The sequence below is a fragment of the Oncorhynchus mykiss genome, chromosome 16 (genome assembly GCF_013265735.2).
Source record: "Oncorhynchus mykiss isolate Arlee chromosome 16, USDA_OmykA_1.1, whole genome shotgun sequence".
Lineage (NCBI taxonomy): Eukaryota > Metazoa > Chordata > Actinopteri > Salmoniformes > Salmonidae > Oncorhynchus > Oncorhynchus mykiss.
The window spans coordinates 27,668,373-27,688,698 of NC_048580.1; the positions used below are offsets into that span (position 1 = coordinate 27,668,373).

The 20,326-nt window shown below is 41.0% G+C and overlaps 1 protein-coding gene across 1 annotated transcript; it reads right to left on the reverse strand.

The window, feature by feature from the left end:
* Positions 1-474: 474 nt before the first annotated feature.
* ppp1cab (protein phosphatase 1, catalytic subunit, alpha isozyme b) lies at positions 475-19,616 on the reverse strand. Its single transcript, XM_021565508.2, has 7 exons — positions 19,189-19,616; positions 15,012-15,143; positions 14,284-14,514; positions 5,231-5,335; positions 4,569-4,792; positions 1,670-1,804; positions 475-1,404 (listed from the first exon to the last, which is right to left on the reverse strand). Exons 1-7 carry the CDS (start codon positions 19,241-19,243, stop codon positions 1,309-1,311), a joined length of 978 nt encoding a protein of 325 aa, XP_021421183.1. The 5' UTR covers positions 19,244-19,616; the 3' UTR covers positions 475-1,308.
* Between the last annotated feature and the right edge of the window lie 710 nt (positions 19,617-20,326).

Consider the following 20,326-nt stretch of genomic DNA (forward strand, 5'->3'; position numbering starts at 1 on the left):
CAATGACCCCTCACGTAACTACATTCTACCTCAGCCCACTTCAGTGTGGCAACTCAGAGCGCCACCCTATGGACAGCAAATAGACAACACTTAGTTGGTTGATATGTGACTAAGCTATTGGAAGGTATTTCATGGCGAAATGTGAACACACTGCGCCATGCTTCTCTCATTTGAGGCGCAGAGAATTACAGCCCCAAAGCTGACTGTCATAAAAAGGTCCCTGAACGAAACGTCGCCACAATAAAAAAAACATGTAGAGGTAGTGTGTGCAGGAGTTCTTTATATATATATATATATATATATATATATATAACTAAACTGGATTTCATAACAAAAGCACTAGTCCATGTCAGTTTCAAAATCAATTTAGGTTGGTATAGAATGAGGATTAAGAAATGGGATTTAAATTATGAAGCCCCCAGAAGGGTTTGCCGACCTGAAACATTAGAGCCAGAAAGCCACAGTACAAAAAAAGAGGGGGATAAGGGTATCATTCCTTTTAATATGACAACAAACTGCAGTGGTTAGCAAAGACAAGCAATGAATGAAGAACTTCATTCAGATTCTTGCTTTATTGGTCAACTTGATGAGACTACAAAACGAATTCACAAAAAATCTCTTTCAAGTAATCAAATCTGTACAAACCTAAATTGTGTGGTTTTTACAGCTCTGGCTCGTATGAATCTGTGAAAAGGGTCATTGTATGTGTGTGCGAGTGGAGGGCATGCTTGCTTTCCTTTGAGACAATTGACACATTTAACCTCTCCTGCTCGAGGATATTCAAATGTCTTTCTTGAAGCGGGAGTAGTCACACGGCACATACACATCTGTTTGATATTTTACAGTACAGGGGACAGGGAAAAAACAAACTAATCCCCCTTTGCACAAACACACCATCTGTTTGCACGAGTTTACTGCTAAATTCATCTGGTCAGCTGTCTCCCGAACCCAGCTTTTATCAGTCACAATTACTGTACAGAACGACATTGTGGTTCCATCCTTTCAATGGGGCAAAGTGGTAAGAGAAGGGGATAGTACAAATCTCAAATTTTCGCACATAATGCACACACACGCACACACTTTTTAATGCTCGCTTGCAGACGGAAACACACGCATTCCATGTCTCGTTCTCTCAAACACCCACTCATAGACAATTCATAGCATTACATGTTTTTCTTACGATAAAAAAAGGAAAAAGCCCTGGGTACTGGTTTGATTTCTGGCTGTTTGGTGAAAGAGAGGAAAGAGAGGTAGAGAGGGCAAACATGGTGGGAGTGCAGGTGGAGGCTGAGGGAGGGGCGAGTCATTTCACTTCTTGGCTTTCCTGGGGGGGGTGACAGGACGTCCGGAGCCCATGCCCCCTCCACCCCCATAGAACAGCTTCTTGTCTGCAGGCTTCAGGATCTGGGAAGGTTTGAGAACAAACAAATAAGAGACTTGCATTCAAAATCAAGAAAACCCTATAATACATGCTAACTATATAAATACTATGAAAACATTAGTGCAGTTTTAAAATAGTACTATATTGATCCCAAAAAGGGGAAATATGTTTACACCAGCTAATACAGACAAGTACCATTACAGACAAAACAAAGGACACGCAGACAACGTCCTCAACACATTACCAAAACTTAAAGATTAGAAAGTTATTTTAGTGATATCCCTTTACCTGGAAGGAGCACATGAGGGTCTCGTCCACGCTCATCATGGCTCCGGCGTTGTCAAACTCGCCGCAGTAGTTGGGGGCCGAGAACAGTGTCACTAGCTGCCTCTTCGCAAAGAACTCGTAGCCATCCTCAACCACCTGAGGAACGAAGTAGGGCTGTGTTCAGTAGGCACGAACCGGTATGAAATGGAGTGAAATGAGGAGGTACAATCTGAAATTGACCAATAAATGCTAGTTTTCCATTGCAAAACCAATCCCGGTTTGGAATGGGTTAACAGGGATTGTTGTGATTTTAAGGAACCAAGGTAGCTTCGTCCTTCCTCCTTTGTAACACTGTGGACAAGTGTGCAAGGCATTCTAGGCTTATTCACTTTCAAACCACATAGAGCCTGTACTAGAAGGAAGTAATTTATTCATTTCACAAACAAAACCACTAAACTGGTTTAAGGCCGGACCGGGTAGTAAAGGCCGAGCCGGGTAGTAAACCTACTGTTGTGTTAAAGGTGTAAGATAAGATCCACACCTTTAACCAAACATACTAGAGGTCGACCGATTAATTGGCATGGTCGATTAATTAGGGCCAATTTCAAGTTTTCACAACAAACGGTAATCTGCATTTTTTCGGTGGTAGGCAGCAGCAGGCTCGTAAGCATTAATTCAAACTTTACTGCGTTTGCCAGCAGCTCTTAGCAATGCTTTATCATAGCGCTGTTATTGACTTCAAGCCTATCAACTCCTGAGATTAGGCTGGCAATACTGAAGTGCCTATTAGAACATAAATAGTCAAATGAAAAATAAAATACAAATGGTATAGAGAAAAATAGTTGACGCGTCATAATTCCTATAATAACTGCAACCTAATATTTCTTTACTGGGAATATTGAACCACCAGCTTTCACATGTTCTAAGCAAGGAACTTAAACATGAGCTTTTTTACATGGCACATATTGCACTTTTACTTTCTTCTCCAACACTGTATTTGCATTATTTAAACCAAATTGAGCATGTTTCATTAAAGTAGGATTTTCATCCACAAATGTAGCCACCCACATTTCCAATATATGTGGCGTCACAAAACAGGCCAAGTATCACAATACCACGGGGGGTAATCGGGGAATTCAGAGTGGACTAGCGCCCTGTTCGCTCTGAATACCGTTATGCAGATGTGCTGCGCAAAAAAACTGTCACTGATATTCCCACTTCTACTCAATACAACACATATTGACTTCACACTGTTCACTTTATTAGTGCGTAGAATGTTTGATTTGCTCATATTTGCAAAGCCTACCTGTGATTTGGCTGGAAGAATGGGAGGACGGAATATACTGTACATGCATAATGATCTTTATGCCTCATAAACAGACAAATCACTCTCTCCCACAAACATATACACACACTTCACCCAACTTTAAAAACGTTAGGCACCAAACAGAATCTAAAGCAGAAGCAGAAATAGATTTTGTATACACAGTTGAAGTCGGAAGTTTACATACACTTAGGTTGGAGTCATTAAAACTCGTTTTTCAACCACTCCACAAATTTCTTGTTAACAAACTATAGTTTTGGCAAGTCGGTTAGGACATCTACTTTGTGCATGACATAAGTAATTTTTCCAGACCTCCACAAGTCTGGTTCAATTTCCAAACGCCTGAAGGTACCACTTTCATCTGTACAAACAATAGTATAAACACCATAGGACCACGCAGCCATCATACCGCTCTGGAAGGACACTAGTTCTGTCTCCTAGAGAGGAATATACTTTGGTGCGAAAAGTGCAAATCAATCCCAGAACAACAGCAAAGGACATTGTGAAGATGCTGGAGGAAACAGGTACAAAAGTATCTATATCCACAGTAGAAACGAGTCCTATATCGGCATAACCTGAAAGGCTGCTCAGCAAGGAGAAAGCCACTGCTCCAAAACCACCATAAAAAAAGCCAGACTACGTTTTGCAACTGCACATGGGGACAAAGATTGTACCGGTACATTGAAACAAATTAACTTTACACAGCCTTTAAACGAAACACGGCTTGTAACAAAAATAAATAGGCTTTTAAACGAAACACGGCTTGTAACAAAAATAAATAGGCTTTTAAACGAAACACGGCTTGTAACAAAAATAAGTAGGCTTTAACGAAACACGGCTTGTAACAAAAATAAAGGCTTTTAAACGAAACACGGCTTGTAACAAAAATAAATAGGCTTTTAAACGAAACACGGCTTGTAACAAAAATAAGTAGGCTTTAACGAAACACGGCTTGTAACAAAAATAAAAAAAATAGCAGTAAACAGTAGCCTAACAAGAAAGTCATTGGTCACCATCTTCCTCCTCCTGTGCACTGAAACCACTGAAGTCATCTCCTTCGGTGTCGGAATTGAATAGCCTCAGTTGAAACATCTCGGCCGTCTACTCTCTGTGTGTTGACCCAGTCTTCAAGCTCAATTTGAAATTTTGCCAGGACACCGGGGTTAACACCCCTACTCTTACGACAAGTGCCATGGGATCTTTAGTGACCACAGAGAGTCAGGACACCTGTCAAACGTCCCTTCCGAAAGACGACACCCTACACAGGGCAATGTCCCCAATCACTGCCCTGGGGCATTCGGATATCTTTTTTTAGACCAGAGGAAAGGGTGCCTCCTACTGGCCCTCCATCACCACTTCCAGCAGCATCTGGTCTCCCATCCAGACACCAACCCTGCTTAGCTTCAGAAACAAGCCAGCAGTGGGATGCAGGGTGGTATGCTGCTGGCATGCTGCTGGCATTCTAACAAGTCATCAAATAAGAAGCTGTTCTTAATTGATTTAAATGTATAAATAAAGGTTAAATAAAAACAGTATACCTGCCCGGGATCTTTCTGCTCCCTAAACCCTACCTCTTCCCCCTCGGTAGTCACTGACCTGGTGGGCCCTGCAGATGAGGTCCATGTCGTGCTTGTGGAGGAACTTGGTGACCACGTCGGCGCCAAAGGTGAAGGAGACGCCACGGTCATTCTCTCCCCAGCCTAGCACATCCTTGTCCGGGTCTGCCCACAGCAGGTCGCATAGCAGGCCCTGGTCAGGCACGTCCGTGGGCCGCATCACCCGCCGCACCTGCTCCATAGACTGGAGATCAGGGGACAGGCCTGGGGGATGGGAGGATTTCAAAAAAAAATTATTGGGTATAGACTGTCGCACGAGAGATAGCTTGGGTGTAAAGCTTGTATAATATATTTTTTTAATATGGCTTTTCAATTACAACCACCTAAAAGATCATTAAAAAGAATACCCTTTACGATAATGGAACTAATCTCGGTGATGTCCATTTCTCAGTCTGCCTAAAGCTCATCGGTCATGGTCTGAATTACAAAAACTACAGCCTACATCCCAGCCTGGCCCTATCCAAAATATGTAATTTTTCTCTCTCTCAGCTGAGTTTTTCCTTTCACTCTTTCTACGCAGTTGATATTCTACAGTTGCAATGGGAGTTCACATGGCACATTATGACAAGGACACAAGGGTATTTCAAAATCAACCGGAAATGTGTGCAGAGGAGCCATTTGATAAATACTACAACTTCATACCTCCATGACAACAAAATATCTTCTCGTCGACGATGGCCGCCACAGGCAGGCAGTTGAAGCAGTCGGTGAAGGTCTTCCACAGCTTGATATTGTACCGCCTCTTACCTACAAGGGGCAATATCTAAATTAATCTAGGGCGTATTCAGTAAAATGAACAGTTCAGAATGTTGGGAATTGCAACGTAATGAATAGAGATGACGATGCCCAATTCTTCATGACATAAAATAATTTCTGTTATACAAAATGCATTTCTATCTAAATGTTTTGTAATGTGTTCCACCCGTCAAAACTGAACCCTGATCTTCAAAGCTAATTAACCTGGTCTTTGCTTTGTCCCGAAAATCACTCACATCATTTATTGCATTCTTATTTTGCGCTTTGCATAATACATGCTCTGTAAGCAACCAATCAATTGTTTGTCGAACTTTTTAGAAAAATGTCAAAGTTCCTCACAAAAACTCAAGAGTTCAGCTCGTTTGCGCAACTTCTATTTAATAATGTTTTATTTGATCAGTCAAGTTGAATTAAAGTCATTATGGCATTGGGTGCATAAGAGTTCAGAATGTTCATACATTTAATCTATATGCTGAAGATATGGGACGACTTGAGATCCGTGTGGCAAGATCCGATGCCTAACCATGAAAATTCAAGTTAAGTGTATGGAGAATAGGGTTGGGCAGCATCCAGATTTTCATATTGTCATACTGTTCTTCTCTCATCCCGGGATTTACGTTATTATCAGCTTAGTACACACAAAGAAAGGCCCACGAAGTGCAAAGACAGGCCATCCAGCTCACAAAGTTATACATACATTAGGTAGGTGCTACCTAATGTCATTTTTGGTGAGTTTGGAACTTTACAAGCGAATATGAACGAGAGACATGCTTGTCTGGAGGAAGAACAGTACAGTACTGGCTCTGGAGCAGCATGTGTACACACTGTGTCTGTGTGGAGTCGCTAGGGCAATGGGCCTGACTGCTCTACTTGGAGAAGATGGGGGAGGAGGCCACGGGCTGAGAAAAAACAAGGAAAATAAAGAGAGCAGTGGCAGCTGCACAGATTACTCATCCAAAGGGCTTTGACTTCTCAAACACGGCCAAAAGCTAATACAATATGATGCCTTGTCATCTTATTAATTCAGCCACTTAGATAACTAGCAAGTTAAACTTAGGTGTAGCGTTAACACAGAATTCTTTGTTTTCCACATAGGAAAATAAATCAAATAAGAAATATTTTGCGGCTTTTTGTAAACGCAGATCTAAAATGCTTCTTATTGTAATTTCTGCTCTGCATCAATTCTGTCCTTCAGTTGCCCTTCTCTACTCGGATGAGTATTCACAAACGAGCGTTCTATCAGTAAACAGCGCTCTGACTGATGTGTAGCTACTTTTTTTTGGTGTAGCCAGTCTACTTTTCTCCAGTAAAATGAAAGATTAACTTTAAGCAAAAAATTAGGAAAGGTAGCTGGCTACATTCTTTTTATAATAAACATTAGAATGTTTTCCTCCCACCTTTATTTAACCAAGTAGGCTAGTTGAGAACAAGTTCTCATTTGCAACTGCGACCTAGCCAAGAAAGCAAAGCAGTTCGACACATACAACAGAGTAACACATGGAATAAACAAACATACAATCAATAATACAGTAGAAAAAATCTATATACAGCATGTGCAAAAAAATGCCTTGATTTTTCATTGTAAGCTCATTAACGTGTGTAAAAAACACTTGACTTTCAATATAAAACGCGACCCCTGTCCATATGCAGTCAGTCAGTCAACCTCTCTCAACCTCTGAATGCTCGGCTATGAAAAGCCTGACCGGTTGCACCCTCTATAACCACTGTTTATATTATTTAACCCTGCTGGTTATTTATGAATGTTTGAACAGCTTGAAAAATGATCTGGCCTTTATGGCCATGTACTTTCATAATCTCCAACCAGTTCGGATTTAAATATAACTTTTGTATGACTGACACCATTAGTGAGAGGTCTAATGCTTTATTATTTTATAATTCCTTCCCTCCGATTTCATATTCATTATATAAATAGGCCCATGTGCCCCTTCATCAGATGAACTGCAACATGTCGGCTAAAGAGATTTAATTAATGAATGCATGTGAAAGTTTTTAATATTGTGATCTGTTATCCAACGATCATCATCATCATCATCATCATCACCATCATCATCATTATTATTAACCCTGCATTATAATTATATAAAAACCCCTTAGATAGATATTCTGTGTTTTTATTTACAGTAGGGATGGACAGCTTTTTGTTTTTCCACTTAAGGCTACACTTTACAATAGGACAAATCATTGAATTTGATAAAATACTGTTTAAAAATGTATATGTTTATTAAGTAGTCTTGCTTGTCTCAGAGCAGCGCGAAACGCAGCTGAAGTAGTTGACCACATGCTAAGCTATTGCTTCAAATCCTATTATAACAATTGGATGACTTTGGGTGTTCCAGTAAGCAACAATTTGCTGCCTTCACTAGCCTACTTTATTCCAATATTTCTGTCATTCAGTGATATTTATTCCAATTTATACCAATAGTAATTTATGGATCCATCCAAACAATGGATTTGGTGGACTCGGTAAGAGTCAATTGTCTTATCCCATCGCACGGCCTCGGGAGAGGCGAAGGTCGCGAGCCGTGCGTCCACGAAACACAACCCCGCCAAGCAGCACTGCTTCTTGACACAATGCACGCTTAACCCAGAAGCCAGCCACACCAATGTGTCAGAAGAAACACCTGGTGACCGTACCAGAGTGCACGCGTCTGGCGTGCCACAGGAGTCGCTACAGCGCGATGGGACATGAACATCCCAGCCGGCCAAACCCTCCCCTAACCCGGACAACACTGGGCCAATTGTGCGTCGTCTCATGGGTCTCCCGGTCACAGCAGGCACGGGTATCGAACCAGCATCTGTATCAACACAGATTGCACTGTGATGCAGTGTCTTAGACAAAATGTTGTGTTGATCAAAGTATCAAAATACTAAAATACTACTTAAACAGGACTATTAAACAATTTAATTTAAAAAATTTATTTTATGATCACAGAAAAATAAGTTATGAAATGCTAATTATATAAAGCAGCCCATGTAATCATATGCCAGAGAGTAGCCACAATCGGCCCAAGCACCAACTAACACATTTGGGCCAGATAACTCACACCGGAATCGGCCTGAGCTCAATCTCCGCATCCTAGCCGTAAGTAATACTGCCAGACTACTGTACCACATGACTTCTGACTCTCAGCTGAGTGCCCTGACTCTCAGCCAGAATTGGCAAAGATCCAGTGTGCTAGCTGGGGTTGGACTCACTGATGGTTGAAGATGATGAGCGATTGGCAAAAGCATCACTCTAATCACAGTCAGAAGAGAGTTGAAGAAACTTGAGTGGACATATGGAAAGGCTCTTTTGTAAGACATTTTTATGTTTTATATTTTTATTTATTTAACATTAACCATGTGTTTGTACTCGTTTTGTACTGTTCTGTAGTTGACCCAATGATTCATTTGACAAATAACTTTGCGTAGTGCCGGCCAAGACATGGATCAAAGCTGGCGAGACATTCAATGACATCATTAATAGATATGCTGGACCCTATGTCAGAGAGGTTTTTTTGGAACCACATTGCGTCTATTGTCCTGCTAATAGCCCTTGTGAAAACATGCTTTCAAAAGGCCTCCAGGGCCGACAGAAGTTGCTTACTTTTTCCCTCTTCCACCTGCCTCTTCCATTCATTCTCATAGTAATTTGTTTTAGTTTGCATTGCAAATGAGGGCATGAACTGGTTCAACATGCCAGCAGAGTAAGTAGACATTTATGTAGTAAAATTAAGGTTAAATAAAAATAAATAAAATACCAACATTTTTAACTGCACATTACTCAACACTAGCTAGACTCATGTCATCTACGTTAGGCCTACAGTATACAGTGGGGAAAAAAGTATTTAGTCAGCCACCAATTGTGCAAGTTCTCCCACTTAAAAAGATGAGAGAGGCCAGTAATTTTCATCATAGGTACACTTCAACTATGACAGACAAAATGAGAAAAAAAAATCCAGAAAATCACATTGTAGGATTTTTTATGAATTTATTTGCAAATTATGGTGGAAAATAAGTATTTGGTCACCTACAAACAAGCAAGATTTCTGGCTCTCACAGACCTGTAACTTCTTCTTTAAGAGGCTCCTCTGTCCTCCACTCGTTACCTGTATTAATGGCACCTGTTTGAACTTGTTATCAGTATAAAATACACCTGTCCACAACCTCAAACAGTCACACTCCAAACTCCACTATGGTCAAGACCAGAAACAAAATTGTAGACCTGCACCAGGCTGGAAGACTGAATCTGCAATAGGTAAGCAGCTTGGTTTGAAGAAATCAACTGTGGGAGCAATTATTAGGAAATGGAAGACATATAAGTCAACTGATAATCTCCCTCGATCTGGGGCTCCACGCAAGATCTCACCCCGTGGGGTCAAAATGATCACAAGAACGGTGAGCAAAAATCCCAGAACCACACGGGGGGACCTAGTGAATGACCCGCAGAGAGCTGGGACCAAAGTAACAAAGCCTACCATCAGTAACACACTATGCCGCCAGGGACTCAAATCCTGCAGTGCCAGACGTCCCCCTGCTTAAGCCAGTACATGTCCAGGCCCGTCTGAAGTTTGCTAGAGAGCATTTGGATGATCCAGAAGAAGATTAGGAGAATGTCATATGGTCAGATGAAATCAAAATATAACTTTTTGGTAAAAACTCAACTCGTCGTGTTTGGAGGACAAAGAATGCTGAGTTGCATCCAAAGAACACCATACCTACTGTGAAGCCCCCACATGGGGGTGGAAACATCATGCTTTGGGGCTGTTTTTCTGCAAAGGGACCAGGACGACTGATCTGTGTAAAGGAAAGAATGGATGGGGCAATGTATCGTGAGATTTTGAGTGAAATCCTCCTTCCATCAGCAAGGGCATTGAAGATGAAACGTGGCTGGGTCTTTCACCGCCCGGGCAACAAAGGAGTGGCTTCGTAAGAAGCATTTCAAGGTCCTGGAGTGACCTAGCCAGTCTCCAGATCTCAACCCCATAGAAAATCTTTGGAGTGAGTTGAAAGTCCGTGTTCCCCAGCAACAGCCCCACACCAACAGTGTGTGAAAACCTTGAAGACTTACAGAAAATGTATTGATATAAACTTTTGTTATTGACCAAATACTTATTTTCCACCATAATTTGCAAATAAATTCATTAAAAATTTGTGATTTTCTGGATTTTTTCCCCTCATTTTGTCTGTCATAGGTGAAATGTACCTATGATGAAAATTACAGACCTCTCTCATCTTTTTAAGTGGGAGAACTTTCACAATTGGTGGCTGACTAAATACTTTTTTGCCCCACTGTATCTAAAAATATTTTTTTCATCTCACATTGTAGATCTCCTGATTTAAACCCGATCGAACTTCTTGCAACTAAAATGTAGTTGAAATAAACATCTGCATGTTTGCCTGGCATGGATTGTGCCTCCATCTTGACACTGCCAATGATGCGACTCTCCGCCAAAAGTTGCATTTATAGAATTCTAAATTAATATACAAAGGGGAATTTTTCATTAGATATTCTCACAGACCAGATTTGCCATAAGGGGCTTTTATATGATTATAATGCAGGGTTAATAAAATTAATAGCTTTGTAAATAAGGATGCATTATGAAAGGAAAACGACATGCACAAGAGACGGTGCTATACATTTAAATTTATTACAATTTTCTTTAACCAATTTTGGTCTTTAACCTCTCTAGGGTAGGGGGCAGCATTTGGAATTTTGGATGAAAAGCATGCCCAAATTAAACGGCCTGCTACTCGGGCCCAGAAGATATGATATGCATAGATTTAATTTGGATAGAAAACACTCTAAAGTTTCCAAAACTGTTAAAATAGTGTCTGAGTATAACAGAACTGATTTAGCAGGCGAAAACCTGAGAAAAATCCGTTCAGGAAGTAGTTTTTTTTGTGGTTTTGTAGTTTTCTATTCAATGCCATTACAGTATCCATTGACTTAGAACTCCATTTGCAGTTCCTATGCCTTCCACTAGATGTCAACAGTCTTTAGAAATCGTTTCAGGCTTGTATTCTTATAAATGAGGGAGTAAGACCAGTCTGAACGAGTGGATCCTAACGCGTCGCAGAGCTTTTTCAGGCGCATGTGCATTTCTTGTTTACCTTTTATATTGACTACGTTATTGTCCGGTCAAAATATTATAGATAATTTAGGGTAAAAAACAACCTGAGGATGGAATATAAACATTGTTTGACATGTTTCTATGAACTTCACGGAATTTCTTGAACATGGGGTGAGACATTCTTACTAATTTGTAAATAAACCCAGTTTGTTATTTAGAATGATTTATTTCTGTTTTTAAGAGGGAGAGAAACCAAAAGAACACCGTGCCTATTTTCTGTAAAATCACCAGTCCACATGTCAAGTGAAATTCCCCCAAGTTCTCTCTTAACTCCAGGACCACCTGATACAGGACTCTAGCAGCAGAGGAGAGACTCTGCTGAAAACGCCTCCATTAATTACCACAGTTTAGACTACCGATAGTTCAGCGTTCTAACTCCCCTTGTGATAGTGTGGTGCAATGACAGAATGCCACCATCTACCACAAACGGTCAAAGCATAAACTTGCAACTTTTAAAGAAAGAACCACTGTATTTACAAACACGTGAATGGCTCAACTGTTCATAATGTAAGTTAATGTTACTGGTGAAATGACGAAAGCGATCTGCTTTATCCCCTAACGCATTGCAAAGTTGACTGCAGGTATTTCCTTAAAAAGTAGCTACAAATATAAACATTTATGGAAAAACTTAAAATAAATAGCTTCAACGGTAAAAATAAAAATAATAAAAACACGCCGTGGCTATTTCCAAATACGATATACCACCCAAGCCTGATGGAGAAGTCAGAATACCGCTCATGCTGTAGTGCTTACAATTGTCCTTGTGTACTCTATTGTTTTCACTATATATTTCACCTCTTGGGGATGTTATACGAAAACATAATGTTAACTTCCACTGCTATGCGGATGACACACAGCTGTACATTTCAATGAAACATGGTGAAGCCCCAAAATTGCCCTTGCTAGAAGCATGTGTTTCAGACATAAGGAAGTGCATGGCTGCAAACGTTCTACTTTTAAACTCAAAACAGAGATGCTTGTTCTAGGTCCCAAGAAACAAAGAGATCTTCTGTTGAATCTGACAATTAATCTTAATGGTTGTACAGTCGTCTCAAATAAAACTGTGAAGGACCTCGGCGTTACTCTGGACCCTGATCTCTCTTTTGAAGAACATATCAAGACCATTTCAAGGACAGCTTTTTTCCATCTACGTAACATTGCAAAAATCAGAAACTTTCTGTCCAAAAATTATGCAGAAATATTAATCCATGATTTTGTCACTTCTAGGTTAGACTACTGCAATGCTCTACTTTCCGGTTACCCGGATAAAGCACTAAATAAACTTCAGTTAGTGCTAAATACGGCTGCTACAATCCTGACTAGAACCAAAAAATGTGATCATATTACTCCAGTGCTAGCCTCTCTACACTGGCTTCCTGTCAAAGCAAGGGCTGATTTCAAGGTTTTACTGCTAACCTACAAAGCATTACATGGGCTTGCTCCTACCTATCTCTCTGATTTGGTCCTGCCGTACATACCTACACGTACGCTACGGTCACAAGACGCAGGCCTCCTAATTGTCCCTAGAATTTCTAAGCAAACAGCTGGAGGCAGGGCTTTCTCCTGTAGAGCTCCATTTTTATGGAACGGTCTGCCTACCCATGTCAGAGACGCAAACTCGGTCTCAACCTTTAAGTCTCTACTGAAGACTCATCTCTTCAGTGGGTCATATGATTGAGTGTAGTCTGGCCCAGGAGTGGGAAGGTGAACGGAAAGGCTCTGGAGCAACGAACCGCCCTTGCTGTCTCTGCCTGACCGGTTCCCCTCTTTCCACTGGGATTCTCTGCCTCTAACCCTATTACAGGGGCTGAGTCACTGGCTTGCTGGGGCTCTCTCATGCCGTCCCTGGAAGGGGTGCGTCACCTGAGTGGGTTGATTCACTGATGTGGTCATCCTGTCTGGGTTGGCGCCCCCCCTTGGGTTGTGCCATGGCGGAGATCTTTGTGGGCTATACTCAGCCTTGTCTCAGGATGGTAAGTTGGTGGTCGAAGATATCCCTCTAGTGGTGTGGGGGCTGTGCTTTGGCAAAGTGGGTGGGGTTATATCCTTCCTGTTTGGCCCTGTCCGGGGGTGTCCTTGGATGGGGCCACAGTGTCTCCTGACCCCTCCTGTCTCAGCCTGCAGTATTTATGCTGCAGTAGTTTATGTGTCGGGGGCTAGGGTCAGTTTGTTATATCTGGAGTACTTCTCCTGTCCTATTCGGTGTCCTGTGTGAATCTAAGTGTGCGTTCTCTAATTCTCTCCTTCTCTCTCTCTCTCTCTCTCTCGGAGGACCTGAGCCCTAGGACCATGCCCCAGGACTACCTGACATGATGACTCCTTGCTGTCCCCAGTCCACCTGGCCGTGCTGCTGCTCCAGTTTCAACTGTTCTGCCTTATTATTATTCGACCATGCTGGTCATTTATGAACATTTGAACATCTTGGCCATGTTCTGTTATAATCTCCACCCGGCACAGCCAGAAGAGGACTGGCCACCCCACATAGCCTGGTTCCTCTCTAGGTTTCTTCCTAGGTTTTGGCCTTTCTAGGGAGTTTTTCCTAGCCACCGTGCTTCTACACCTGCATTGCTTGCTGTTTGGGGTTTTAGGCTGTGTTTCTGTACAGCACTTTGAGATATCAGCTGATGTACGAAGGGCTATATAAATAAATTTGATTTGATCACATTATTTTTTATATGCATTTACTGTGTGTGTGCCCATGACTGTTATGCTAATTTATGAAGCCTCATGTGGATGCAGGTGCTCTATCGTGTTTTTTATCATGTCTGTCTGTGTTATGCATCTGTCCAAGCCCCAACAACTCACACTCATCGTAGAAGCCGTATATTCTGTTGATGGAGGCACACTCGTGGTTGCCCCTCAGCAGAAAGAAGTTCTCTGGGTATTTGACCTTGTAGGCCAGCAGCAGGCAGATTGTCTCCAATGACTGCTTTCCTCGGTCCACATAGTCCCCCAAGAACAGGTAGTTGCTCTCCGGGGGGAAGCCTCCGTACTCAAATAGTCTCAGCAGGTCGTAGTACTGACCGTGGACGTCACCTGTGAGTGGGCAGAGTTGACCATGGTGTGTAAGGTCACAAGATAGTAACAGGAAAATGTTTGTTCAGGTTGTTACTGTATTGATGTTTGTGTTCAAAACAGAGAGGGGACTAAAATAGGCTGTTGGGCACCGTCACCCACAACAAAATATTTCAGTTAAATTAGCTAGTAGGCCTAGTATTGTTTTTTTCAGTGTTTATTGTAATGATTCCTTTCTGTCGAGTGTTGATAAACAGATAGAGAATAGTTTTCCTAATTGCCATAGTCTACATATGGTGCTGGCAGCACTTCACTTTTCTACACTTTCTTCCCTTATTGCTAAGGAGCATGTCTTCTGTTCCTGAGCCATCTCCTGTCTTTACACGTTGTATAGCTGATGTTAATGGTGATGATGATTAATCAATTTCCCTTCTTGGAACTAACAAAGTTCTACTACTTTGATGAACAACATTTGAGGCACCCGTTTCCCAACCCCAGAAATGACAACTTGGCCTCACCACAAATCTTGAGTGGCGCCTCGAGTTCGAGCAGTATTGGCTGGCTGAGGAAGATCTCCCGGGACTTGAGGCAGAGGCCACGAATCTCGTTCTCCGTCAGCTGCACATTTTTGCCAGGTCGGGAGCCCTTCACTGGACAGGAGACAAGGACAAAGTGAATACTTGTTCATACACAACACTGTGCCTCATGTGGAGCGAGATAACTGTGTAGCTGTTTTCAACTGACTTTTGAGCAGCCGCGAATATCTAAGCAACTCGACAAAATTTTGAGGGAATCCTATGAGTCGGAAATGGATATTCATATGATAGGTAAGATATACAAAAACTTGCAGAGAGCCTATCCAACTGACAACTTCTTAGGGAAAAAGAAACTAGTGAACCCAATACTTAATAATAACTGATATTGGCACAAGATGGGGGAATTTTGGAACATAACTAATAAAATTACAGTTAACAAAAATGTAGGCTTAATCCAGTTCAAATGTATAGAATTTATTATACAAGACACAAAATTCACAAATTATATAGCACAACGACAGAGTCATGTCTTAAGTGTAAAACTAACAATGACTCAATAATCCATGCCTTCTGGGAATGCTATTAAGTCCAAAAGGTGTGGGTGGAGTTAGAAAGTTTGCTGTCAGAAGTATTACAATGTAAATGTACTTTTAATCTGTCTGTCTGCATATTTCAAGACATGTCATGAGGGTGCAGTAAGGTACCTGATGTGTTGGACGATACTCTTCTCGTCAGTTATATTGAAATAAATTATACTTAAACTGGAAATCAACCAATCCTCCATTGTTAAGACAATGGAAAAATCATAGGGTAGCCTAGTGGTTAGAGCGTTGGACTAGTAACCGGAAGGTTGCAAGTTCAAACCCCCGAGCTGACAAGGTACAAATCTGTCGTTCTGCCCCTGAACAGGCAGTTAACCCACTGTTACTAGGCCGTCATTGAAAATAAGAATTTGTTCTTAACTGACTTGCCTAGTTAAATAAAGGTAAAATAAAAAAATATGATTCATTATCTAATTATTGAAAGAGCGTGGGCGACGGAGAAGACCAAAATGGTGCAATTTGTGGTGGAGAGTAGTGCAGGTACTGGGGATAGGGGTGAGGTCTGTAGGTTGTCCGTTTTGGATTGTTTGTAAAAAAAAAATGTAATAATATTTAACAAAAAATTTACTTAATTTGCTATCCGGCTTTCGAAACATATCTTTCATCAGTGAGAAGGAATCCTTCAAATAAAAGACACTTACTGTAGCGGTTTTTCCCAGATCCATACAGCTATAGGTGCCTCCATCCGACTGGACTAAACATCCCAAGTTAAGCTTACACAAAGGTATTCGGAGCAAGCTAGATAGCTATTTAGCACAGGTGGTCGTGTCTGTCTTCAGTCTGTTTTCCATAAACAAGCACTTAACATGAAGATATGGCTGTGTGGGAACAATAACCCTAACCTAGAAAAAGGCGTATATCAATTTAACCTTTTGTTTTCTGAAAATGATTGCTGATATGAAATAGAGGTTGACCGATTAATCGGAATGGCCGGTTAATTAGGCCCGATTTCAAGTTTTCATAACAATCGGAAATCGGTAGTTTTGAACACCGATTTGCCCAATTTTTTTATTTAAATGTTTTATTTTACACCTTTATTTAACTAGGCAAGTCAGTTAAGAACACGTTCTTATTTTCAATGATAACCCACCCTCCCTAGGCTATCATTGAAAATAAGAACGTGTTCTTAACTGACTTGTTCAGTGGCAGAATGACAGATTTTTACCTTGTCAGCTTGGGGATTCAATCTTGCAACCTTACAGTTAACTAGTCCAACCCTCTAAACACCTGCCACTCATTGCACTCCACGAGGAGCCTACCAGTTACGTGAATGCAGTAAGAAGCAACGGTAAGTTGCTAGCTAGCATTAAACTTATCTTGTAAAAAACAATCAATCATATTCACTAGTTAAACTAGTAATATCATCAACCATGTGTAGTTATCTAGCATGTCCTGCATTGCATATAATCGATGCGGTGCGCATTCACGGAAAAAGGACTGTCGTTGCTCCAACGTGTACCTAACCATAAACATCAATGCCTTTCTTAAAATCAATACACAGAAGTATATATTTTTTAAACCTGCATATTTAGCTAAAAGAAATCCAAGTTAGCAGGCAATATTAACCAGGTGAAATTGTGTCACTTCTCCTGCGTTCATTGCACGCAGATTCAGGGTATATGCGATAAAAATAAACATTTGTTTTCGAAATGATAGTTTCCGGATTAGACCATATTAATGGCCAAAGGCTCGTATTTCTGTGTGTTAATTATGTTATAATTAAGTCTATGATTTGATATTTGATAGAGAAGTCTGAGCGGTGGTAGGCAGCAGCAGGCTCGTACGCATTCATTCAAACAGCACTTTCGTGCGTTTTGCCAGCAGCTCTTTGTTGTGCTTCAAGCGTTGCGCTGTTTATAACTTCAAGCCTATCAACTCCCGAGATTAGGCTGGTGTAACCGATGTGAAATGGCTAGATAGTTAGCGGGGTGCACGCTAATAGCGTTTCAAACGTCACTCGCTTCGAGACTTGGAGTAGTTGTTCCACTTGCTCTGCATGGGTAACGCTGCTTCGAGGGTGGCTGTTGTTGATGTGTTCCTGGTTCGAGCCCAGGTAGGAGCGAGGAGAGGGACGGAAGCTATACTGTTACACTGGCAATACTAAAGTGCCTATAAGAACATCCAATAGTCAAAGGTTAATAAAATACAAATGGTATAGAGAGAAATAGTCCTATAAATACTATATTAACTACAACCTAAAACCTCTTACCTTGGAATATTGAAGTCTCATGTTAAAAGGAACCACCAGCTTTCATATGTTCTCATGTTCTGAGCAAGGAACTTAAATGTTAGCTTTTTTTACATGGCACATATTGCACTTTTCACTTTCTTCTCCAACACTTTGTTTTTGCATTATTTAAACCAAATTTAACATGTTTCATTATTTATTTGAGGCTAAATGGATTTTTATTGATGTATTATATTAAGTTAAAATAAGTGTTCATTCAGTATTGTTGTAATTGTCATTATTACAAATAAATAAGCCGATTGATCGGTATCAGCTTTTTTTGGTCCTCCAATAATCGGTATCGGCGTTGAAAAATCATAATCGGTCGACCAATAATATGAAATATAAGGTCCTTATGCTTCCAAAACCATACCGCAAGAGATGCGTCTTAATGTTCAGAATGAGCGTTGGGACTCATAACAAAACCCCCTGTAAAGAAGACACCTTCGTCCAATGAATTATACGTAACAGAGTCATGTTCAAGGGTTAGCCAACTACCTATCCAGCTAGCCAGATAAAGGTGTCTGCATACTAGGTTCGGTTTGCTCTTAGCACAACCCGACTATGTGAAGCTAACATAATGTATATAAACCCTGGAGTGCATATGCTATCTATAGGCCAATGAAAGAGGCCAAGAAGCCTCCGGTCGGCCATATTGGCACTACCGAGAAGAAGCAGAATAAATACACAATATATTTATTCAATGCTTTGTCAAAGGACAAAAGTACATGTGTTAACGTGTTTGAACATTTCAAGAACATTTGAACTTAAAAAATAAAAATGATACTTTGAGGAAAATGTTGACATTTTTTAAAAATGTTTCTCACATAATAACATTTGTAAGTATGCATTAAGGTGTCTGGAATATAATAAATATGGTAAAAACAAAGGTAGACATTAATAAAAGCATTACTATATCTTCCCAAATATTTTTTACAATCGTGGGGTGTGGTAACTTCAAAACAGCGCCCCGTCAGGCTTCTATTGTAATTGTAACGAAACAGGCAGGGAGCAGGCCTCGAACCCTCGACCTTCTTGCCCAAAGTCCAGCGCGCTATCGACTGCGCCCCAAAAGCATGCTCAAGCGGAAGTCGATATCCGCGCTTATAAACCAAGGGTCGTTACAATATAAATAATTTGCTCGATCAGACGAAAAAGAAAAAAATCGCTTACACCAAAAATAACAAAAACGTCACAAAATGTCGTCATAATATATGCGCGACCTGTTTCGACTGGGAAGCATACGGTGAGCTTTAGTCGTTGATGCTAGCTAGCCTGTGAAGTTGCTAGTTCACCACAAAAAAAAAGTGGGGAAAAGAGCTGTTCTTACCTTCCAGAAGTCGCTGTATGATGGAGTCGATGTTTAATTTATCGGCTTCTGCCATAATATTCCTGTGATAATTTTTCCGTTTAAAATAATATTTAAAAAATGTAGCAGGCTTGTTAACTAGGTGTGCTAGTTTAATCAGCTAATGTTAGCCCGCTAACCTTGCGCCAGATAATGCCTCAATAGTTGAAGTTGGGGGGGAAACTTTAATGGATTTCCCCGAAGAATATTTGAACAAAACGCTTTAATTATCGACTTTTCATACCGGTTTAGATTTCACCGAGTTATATTTCAATTTGTTTCACCTTCAACTGGATAGCACCCAGCCCTCAACAAAAGGACCGCTGAGAAGCGAGCAAGAATAACGAAGTACTTCCGGGTTACGATTTTTTTTTGGGACGCTTCAGAATAGAGGTCCTATCCTGAACACGTTGTAAATGAATAATTAGAGCGACATTTGTGGAAAATGTGCACAAATTTCGTTCTGTTAAATACAAGTTATGATACAAAGAATTAGATCAACAATGTTGTGTCTACACAATTTACTGCATATTGTTGCAGCAATGAGCACTTCTAGTTTCCAAATCCAGAGTTAACACCCCCAGATGCTGCTAATTTTGAAGCAATCAGGGCAATCAGTTTAAATCCATTCCGTTTTTCAAATTGTACGAACATATTGAACCATACACAATTTCCTGTATATTGTGTCGCAGTTAAACAAGCTTGGCACACCTGTATTAGGGGAGTTTATCCCATTCTCTGCAAATCCTCTAAAGCTCTGTCAGGTTGGATGTTAAGTGTTGCTGCACAGCTATTTTCAGGTCTCTCCAGAGATGTTAGAATTGGGTTCAAGTCCAGGCTCTGGCTGGGCCACTCAAGGACATTCAGAGACTTGTCCCGAAGCCCCTCCTGCATTGTCTTGGCTGTGTGCTTAGGGTCCTTGTCCTGTTGGAAGGTGAACCTTCGCCACAGCCTGAGGTCCTGAGCGCTCTGGAGCAGGTTTTCATCAAGGATCTCTGTACTTTGCTCCGTTCATCTTTGCCTCGATCCTCACTAGTCTCCCAGTCCTTGCCCCTGAAAAACTTCCCCACAGCATGATGCTGCCACCACCATGCTTCACCGTAGGGATGGTGCCAGGTTT

Bases quoted from the DNA above. Each gene is read 5' to 3' on its own strand.
- ppp1cab (XM_021565508.2), bottom strand. From the start codon at position 19,243: ATGGCAGAAGCCGATAAATTAAACATCGACTCCATCATACAGCGACTT. The intron at 15,144-19,188 runs GTAAGAACAGCT...TCTCCTGTCCAG, and splicing joins CATACAGCGACTTCTGGAAG to TGAAGGGCTCCCGACCTGGC. The intron at 1,805-4,568 runs GTCAGTGACTAC...TTCGTTCCTCAG, and splicing joins TCATCTGCAGGGCCCACCAG to GTGGTTGAGGATGGCTACGA.